This window comes from Hordeum vulgare, chromosome 3H (genome assembly GCF_904849725.1).
Source record: "Hordeum vulgare subsp. vulgare chromosome 3H, MorexV3_pseudomolecules_assembly, whole genome shotgun sequence".
NCBI classification, from domain to species: Eukaryota; Viridiplantae; Streptophyta; class Magnoliopsida; order Poales; family Poaceae; genus Hordeum; species Hordeum vulgare.
This window is the reverse complement of record NC_058520.1, coordinates 277,955,004-277,963,275: the sequence shown is the minus strand read 5'-3', so window position 1 is coordinate 277,963,275 and position 8,272 is coordinate 277,955,004. Positions and strand designations below refer to the sequence as shown.

Here is an 8,272-nt window from a genome sequence, read left to right as displayed (position 1 = left end):
GGTAGATAGATATTTGCGAGGGAGAAAGACATTAGAGAAGAAGAGATGGAAGTTGGAGGAATCACTCGAGGAGGGGGGGGGGGAGTGAGAGATTTGGTAATGTTAAATTTTCTGAGAATCATTTTTTGCATCGTGTATTAGGATAGAATTTTTCATGTGTCCAAAACCTTTCTTTCTCCTGCCCTAAAACTATATTGGCACCAAATATTTACACGATGTGTTGGAGATGCTCTAATAATAAACACAGTAAAATGGTGAAGGGCAATCATTTTTCTCGTTTCCTTTTATAAGACTCGATCCAACTCCAGTCCTTTGCCACCCATCTCCGCCACAACCTTCCGAATCGGTCGCCACGAAGAAATGGCAAAGCGCCGCCGGTTCGCGCTGCAGTACATCAGCGACGGCGACGACGAGGACGAGGACGACAATGCTGCACCCGAGGCGCCCAAACCCACAGTCCCCGACTCCTCGCGCCACAAGAAGCAGCAGCGCCGCTACCGCGACGATGATGACGCCGAGGCGGACCTGGAGCTCGCGGAGGAGGGAGACGATGAGATGAGGAACAACGAGGAGGAGGAGACGCAGGCCCGCCGCCGCTGGGGCCGCAAGCCCGCGCGCTCTGCTGAGAACAGCGACGGGGAGCTGGGCCACAAGGCGGAAGCGGATGGGGAGGGGGACGACGGAAATGGTTCGGATGCGGTGCCCTTGGGCAACCCCGTGGAGGTTCCTGGCGAGGGGAAGCACTATACCTCCTTCGAATACGAGGGCAATATCTACAAGCTCGTAAGCTGCCACCCTGCTAATTTTCACCTCCTTTGAGCTAGGGGTTTTAGGGTTTTGGAGGCTCTCAACTTTTATGCTTTCCAGTGGGTGATTGTGGTGGCTTGTGCAGGAGGATTCGGCGATGTTCTCGCCTGATCAGGAGAAAGACAAGCCCTATGTCGGCATCATCAAGGTATGTGCTCAGTGGCGGACCCAGGATAGGCCCTAGGCGAGAGAAACTAAGGGCTAAAAACTACCCAGAAAAAAATCTAGTTTGAAGGCATACAAAGACCAATCTATGTTGCATAACTAATAAGAAACCAAACATAATATTCAATGACAACATTTTTTTCATGATGAGTCAACTAATAAAGCAAGACAAATCAGAAGACAATATGTACCATAGATAGATGATACAAAAGATTGATACCAAATCAAAGGATTGGTTGATGTGAGCCTCCCATGGCTACATCTTCAATAGCAGAAGAAGCTAAACCTTCAATCATCAATTTTGAAATGCAAATCAATGCATAATATAACAGGTAAAACTAGTTAATAATAGTTGGAAAATGGGCAAACTTATGTCTAGGACGAGGCAAAACGCCTTTACGTGTGCGATAACCTTGAAATCGCTCGATGATCTTTTGATTCTTCAATACTAACAAATACATCTCGCTCAATGTAACATACCATTCTATGATTCATCCAATCATCACCCATTTTGTTCCTCAATCCAGTCTTGATAATGCTCATTGTTGAGGATGCTCTTTCCACTGTTACGGTTGCAACATGTAAAATCAATGCTAACTCAATAAGACGGTAAACCAAGGGAAAAGCTGTGTGCATATCACTTTTAACCATATTCATACAAGATGACCAAGATCATTGCAATTCATCAAATGTGGATCAGCTCTTGCTTCCCGAATGAATGAGTCTAGTTGGTTTCTAAGGACAAAAGTAACTTCATGTGTAGAGAAGTCAGCAGCATACATATTAGCAAAATCTACTAGCTTGTCTTCATTATAATCGGCAAATGAATTCTTGGGATCAAGACAAGCAATGCATCTCAACAATTGAGTGGACCTTTCAACAAAGCGGTTGTTTAACTCCACAATAAGTTGATCATGCAACACATTGAATATTTCAATTTTGAAATGATGGATGTAAGTTACCAATTACCCACAGTCCTTGAAGGCCCATTAGCAGTTCTTGTATCTTCCATATATGGCACTATAATGTTGTATTTGACACAAAAGTCTGTTACCTCTTTAAAGAGCTCATCCCAACCATTCTGCCTTATCTCTTGAATATCCTCGCGACCGGGCAGGCAGCAACCGGTGGAGAGGCCAGAGGGGGGTCGGGTCGCCGCCTCGCGCCCTCGCCGGACACAGCGCCGGCAGACAGGGCAGCAGGCCAGCAGCCAGCAGCCTGCGGACAGGGCAGCAGCCAGAGCCCAGAGATGCAGAGGGGGGGGGGACCGAGTGCTGGAATGGGGGTGGGGGCGCTGGAAGGGGCGGATCCCGCGGGGAGGGGGGGGGGGGGGGGGCGCTGGACGGAGCAGACCGGCGAGGCGGGCAGCGAGATGTAGGGTTCGTCAGGTCGGGGGAACAAAGACGGAAGCGGCACCCGTGTCTGGCTGGTCGTGACTTCTAGCGGCAGGCGGGGTGAGTCAGCCTGGGCGCCTGGGCTTGGCCCCAGGCCAATATTTTTTTTAGATATATAGGTCCAGGATTTTTCCCACGCCCCAGGCAATGGCCTGGGCTGCCTGGGGCCCAAATCCGCCCCTGTAATGTGCTTACGGACCCAACGTTACGAGTTGTGACTCTTGATAATATTAGTACTACTACTTTGGCATGTGTGTCGTACATTTTTTTTCTTGTCACAGCTTAGTTTACACACACAAATTATGTACGATGTTTTTCACATAAAGAAATGACAAAAAATTGTGTGTGATAAAATTGTTCAGTTTTCCTTAGATTGCTGAACTATTTTTCTTAATTATAGTTGAGCAATCGTCCTTGCTGAAAGAGTGATTGGTTAACCTTGATTCCAGCCTTCTAGGCTCAGTTTTGCTCTAGGCCCTTGGTTCTTGGCCTCTAGCCTTCTAGACATGTTGGCTGGCTGGCTGGCTGCACTATTTACTTCTAAAGTTGCTTCCATAGTTCAACAATGTATGCCATGATTTTTATCAAGCAGCTTCTTGTGAAGCCTATCTTACGTTCTATGGCTGGAGCCATTTTCTATTTTGAGTACTTGCTGAGCCAAAGTTCCCATCTATAATGAGCTGTATGAATGTGTTTCTGTTCTAATGGTCCTTATTTATTTCACTTAATTCCGTTATCTTGGCCTACTTGCTATAGTATTTATTTCTCAATAGAAAATTATAATTATTGTCTTGCGACAGGATATAAATGAAATTGATGGGAGCTTATCCGTAAGTGCTCAGTGGTTTTATAGACCAGAAGAAGCCGAGAAAGAGGGTCGTGACCCAAGGGAGTTATTTTATAGTTTTCATATTGATGAGGTGCCAGCAGAGTCAGTTATGCACATGTGTGTGGTCCATTTCATTCCTGAGCACAAGCAGGTGCCAAGTAAAAAGGAACACCCTGGATTCATTGTCCAACAGGTGTATGACCACAAAGAGGAGAAGATGTATAAAATAACGGATAAGGACTACGAGGATGACAAGCAGCATCAGATTGATCTCCTTATTATGAAAACAATGGACCGTATTGGGAAGCTTCCGGATCGTGATCCTGAAGATATACCTGGCGACAACACTGATAACTTATCATGGCGAAGCTTGCGGAAGAGACCTCTGAAGCCTAAAGATGTTCCAAGAGATGCTTCTACAGGCACATCTGAGCAATTCAGAAAAGAAGATACACCCGTGAATGATAATCTGAAATATTTTAGTATCCTTGTCAGACATGAAGTGATTACTGGTAACCAGTATCGTGATTGGTGGCTTGATAAATTTGTAGACACTATTCTGGCACTCCCTCATTCAAGAGATGTAAGTTGTACTTGCCATCTTAATTTGTCCCCAAACGTAATTCCTTTCTTTTGGTACTTTTTTGCACAACTCTCCCTGTTACACCCCCATGATAATTACGCTGATGAACAAATTGTACATGTTTGAACAAGGTTTGAGGCCTTGGCCTCTGAAGCATTCAGTGTAAATAGTCTGTCATGTTATACTCTGTTATATCTTCATTGGTCAATAACTGTGCAGTATGACTTCCTTCTTTTACTATGAATATAAGTAACTGCATATAAGTACCTAGCATGTCCAGCTAAGCTATACAACTAAAATCGAAGGGGTGGGTACGTCCTCACTCCTCAGTAGCCTTCGTGTTGGTACTCCAAACCTCTACTTTAAATGGTTATTGTTGGATCGTAGGCCCATAGTCCCTTTAGCAGTGGCGTTCACAAATTACATGGTCTTTAAACTGTATATGGATTAGAAACTTGGGTTAACTAGATTGAGACACCTGATGCACTAGGCATAAAACAAAGTAATCTGTGTTAGAATATAAACTGTTAGTTCCACACGTCTTGCTTTGATTCATTTTGGCATGCTAAACATACGTGCATGCTTTAGTCTATACTTCAGTGTCGAGAAGTAGTGCATATTTGTATATATATTGCCTTATGAAAAGACATATGTTTCCAAAGCCTTCTAGGTTCTTTGATTCGTTCTGTTCTCTTGTCTTCCTTAGATGATTTTACTTGTGATGATCTTCTATTTCCAGGATAATGAAAATTCTTATGCACCTAATGAGGTTGTTCCGATAGTAGCCTCCTTAGAAAGATCAACATTTGAGGCTCTTCATGCAGACTACCATAAGTATAACCAGAAAATGAGAACATTATTGTTCAATATCAAGGTATGGTTTTATCCATAGCCACTTTTGGGCATATGCTCTTGGGAACATCTAAATCATATGCCTTTGGATAATTGTAATGTTAACTCATTAGGTTATACTGCATAATGGAACTTGAGTATTAGTTGTGATTAGCCCATGAGCATTGATAGTTTGCTGGTATCGATATGCATATCAATGTGCATGAGCATCTTATATGTGGTCAAGCATGGTACTGAGCATGCTTCAACATATATTGATATAACGTAAGAGCTAAGATGGTTATATATTGGAAAACAAAATAAATAAATAAATTTCAGGTTATTCAAGTTGGAAACTTGTCCCACCCTATTGTTTATTTTGAACTGTCCTCTGATTCCTATTTGGGCACTTCTCGTTCCCATCACTATAAATATAAATATGCTTTAAAATCTGTTATATTAGTACACAAGTAACGGCGCCTATGTTTTTATTAGTTCGTTACATGTCTCAAATGTATATGCTTTTCTGTTATGCTCTTTTTACTGTCATAACTTGCGATGGTTCGAGCAACCGTAGACTGTGTAGAGCTAACTTTTTATTGACCCTAGCCCCTAGGTTATCAAGCCATGGTCATTCCATCCACCACTTGCTTTCACCACATCCATAACATTTGCATTTCATGCACTACAAAGTTACATATCTAAACATGCATTTTGTAAAGACTTCGTTGGATAAACCCTCGTGAAGCATAAATACTAAAACAACGGGCATCTCCTTGATCTTTGCAGTGCTACCATGCCCTTCTATCAATTGAGAACCTTTTCCCATTCTATGGTGCTGTTTGCTTACTACCTCAGTTTGATTGATTTGTTACCATAATTTGGGCGGGGCACGATCTCCAAGCCCTCGTTTCAGAAATATAGCTTCTTGCCAAAGCTTGCCACACTTGTAATGGATCATTTGTTCGCCACATAAATTGTCACCAGTCTGAATGCCTAAGCACGCCAAACTTTTTGGCTAACACAGCTAACTTGTGGCCAATTAAAATGGAGCCTCAAATGTGGCTAGCATAGCTTAAAATGTGTGTATGGCACATGGGCCATGATGCTTGTTAGAGTAATCCTTGCTGCAGTCAGTCAATGAGTCAAGTCTCTTCCTTAGGTTGTAAGCTAGTGAGTTAAGTCTGTCTTAGGATACAAGTCAGTGGGTCAAGCCAAGATGTCTTAGGATGTAAGAAAGCCACTGAGGTGGTTCTGTACTAGTTGCTTTCAGCTATAAATAAGGGGTGAAGCCTAGCCAACTGCATCCATCGCAGCCCAGAAACAAGAGTCCCAAATCAGAGTTACCGGTGCTCTTGCTAGTTGCTACTAACAATTGGCATCAAAGCTGGTTAAGGTGAGGATCCTGAGAGATGTCAACTTCAGGCCAGGGCGCTGTCCATAGTCCAACTCCCCAACCACAGCACCGTTCCCCTTCACCGCCAGCAAGACGACCGTGCCACCTTGATGCCGGAAGGCATGAGATTGTTGTTGAGCGTGTCGTGTTGGAAGAGCTGACCGGTTGGCTGAAGGCCTAGAGGACCATCTCGAGTCGCAAGAGCCTCCTCGTGAGCATGGCAAACATCTCACCGAGCATCAGTGGCTGGAGAAGATGAAGGCGTGCCAAGGGAGCAGCTCCTCCTGGCCTGCGCATGGGACAACGACGAAGACGACCGCGACAGAAGAGGGGTGGAGAAAGTGCGCATGGCAGTGGACAACGACAAAGACGACTGCAACAGAACAACGGTGGAGAAAGTGGTGACAATCGCGTGGCATCCGGAGATGGCCCGCGTGATAACACATGCGACAATTGTGGGCGTCATGACCATTGGGCCAAGGAGCGCAAACAGCCTACGAGAAACATGGCTCTCCTGGCCCAAGCAAAGGAAGAAGATGACGAGCCTTCTCTCCTCATGGCGTAGGTCCACGCCACTCTAGCCCCAGCCATGAAGGCGAAGGTGCAAGACAGCATCACTCCAGCCCTAGCCATGGTGGTGCAGGATAGCATTGTTCCAGCCCTAGCCATGGTGGTGCAGGATAGCATTGTTCCAGTCATAGCCATGGTGGTGCAGAACAACACAACTCCAGCTCTAGAGCATGCTCCTCTTCACCTTCGTACAAAAAGCGGCGATGAGCGAATAGAGGGCAGGTACCTCGACACCGGTGCCACAAATCGTATGACGGGCCACGACAACGTCTTCGCTAAAATTGACCGAACGGTCACTGGCACCATCAAATGGCGATGGTTCCGTCGTCGAAATTAGGGTCATCGAGACCATCATCTTTGCTGGCAAGAAGGCCCTCAACGATGTCTACCGTTAAGGACTATTAGTATTAGGTTCTAAGAGTCCTATTAGGCTATGTTTCCTTTCATTGTACTCCAAGTCTTTGAAATATATATATAAGCCCCATAGTCTATGCAATAGAGATAAGCTGCATCAATAATATAGTACTAGAGCCTAGGTGATGTAGGATAGAAACCCTAGGTGGCCTAATCTTTCACAACTTGGAGGGGATTCAAGAGGAACACAAATCACACAGGGAAAACACTCAAAGACAAGTCCAATCATATATCCACTAGATAAGCGAACGCATGCGACCCACAAGATTACACTATCAACAAGAGGAAAATAGTAGCAAGGGTAGTTTCTTCCCAAATCCTATGGAGATGGGGGCTTGATGATCTCAAGAGATCCTTCTCCCATGGGAGGTCTTGGTGATCCTATGATGGGGATCCTTCTCCCTTAGGATGGCTTGGTAATCTTGAGGGTTCTTCCCCCTTATGAGGGTTTGATCCGCAAAACTCTCCCAATTTAGTTCAATATACTTCGCCAACCCTAGGAAGGAAGAGGGTTTCGTCTATTTATAGTCTAGGGCTAGACATGGTTAAAAAAGGCGCGCCTAAGCGAGCGCTTAAGTGCGCATAGGCTCTAGGCGATAGCAAAACGCCTAATGCATAACTGTGCTCAATCTGCGCATAATTGCGCATAAGCATACAATTTGGTCAGAAAAGCGCAAGGCGGTGGCAAAACACACAATTAACGCCTAGTGCTTTTTCCTAAGGGGGTGAGTGAAGGGTTGCAAGGCCCTTGGCCCGAGCTATCACTCACATGCTCTGGATGTCCGACTCCGGCCCGAAATTGTGGTGCTGAATGTCTGACCCGTGGCTGGGGCACTGGATGTTCGGGACTTGGCTGGATGTCTGGCCGCTGTAGAGTTGTTGGCCGTCGATTCCTTCGGGATCTTCCTCGTCTAGGTGCGCTGGATATCCGGGCCTTGGCCGGATGTTCGGCTTCTATAGCAGTGTCGTGGCTCCACTTCCGTGAGGACTTGTCCTTCGCTCTGAGCAGCTTCATGAATGTTCTCTTGATACCTAAGCACGCATAATGTCTTCGTTTGAGGTAGTAGCCATGTCGCACGAGAAAGGAAAGGGAATGCACTTAGGAGCGAGTTCACCTCATGTTCAATGGCGTGTGCGCGAGCTCTTGTCATATGTGTACTTGGTACTTGGGGAGTTGGTGTAGTATCCATGGGGAAGACCTTAGGGTGGTCTGCACCATCTCCCCCCTCCCCTTTGGAAAGATCCCCTCCGGATTGTGATCTTCATCACCATGGTAAGGGGCC

At 45.5% G+C, this 8,272-nt stretch overlaps 1 protein-coding gene across 4 annotated transcripts in view; it reads left to right on the top strand.

Annotated features, from left to right (window-relative positions):
* The first annotated feature begins 292 nt into the window (after positions 1–292).
* The window catches only part of LOC123443654, a 29,125-nt gene continuing 21,145 nt past the window's right edge, over positions 293–8,272 (top strand). For all 4 annotated transcript variants that reach the window (XM_045120129.1, XM_045120130.1, XR_006630756.1 and 1 more), the window contains exons 1-4: positions 293–783; positions 893–955; positions 3,167–3,778; positions 4,518–4,652. In XM_045120129.1, the coding sequence (XP_044976064.1) occupies positions 361–783; positions 893–955; positions 3,167–3,778; positions 4,518–4,652 (1,233 nt within the window). In that variant the 5' untranslated portion in view covers positions 293–360. The remainder of the gene's footprint in view (positions 784–892; positions 956–3,166; positions 3,779–4,517; positions 4,653–8,272) is intronic.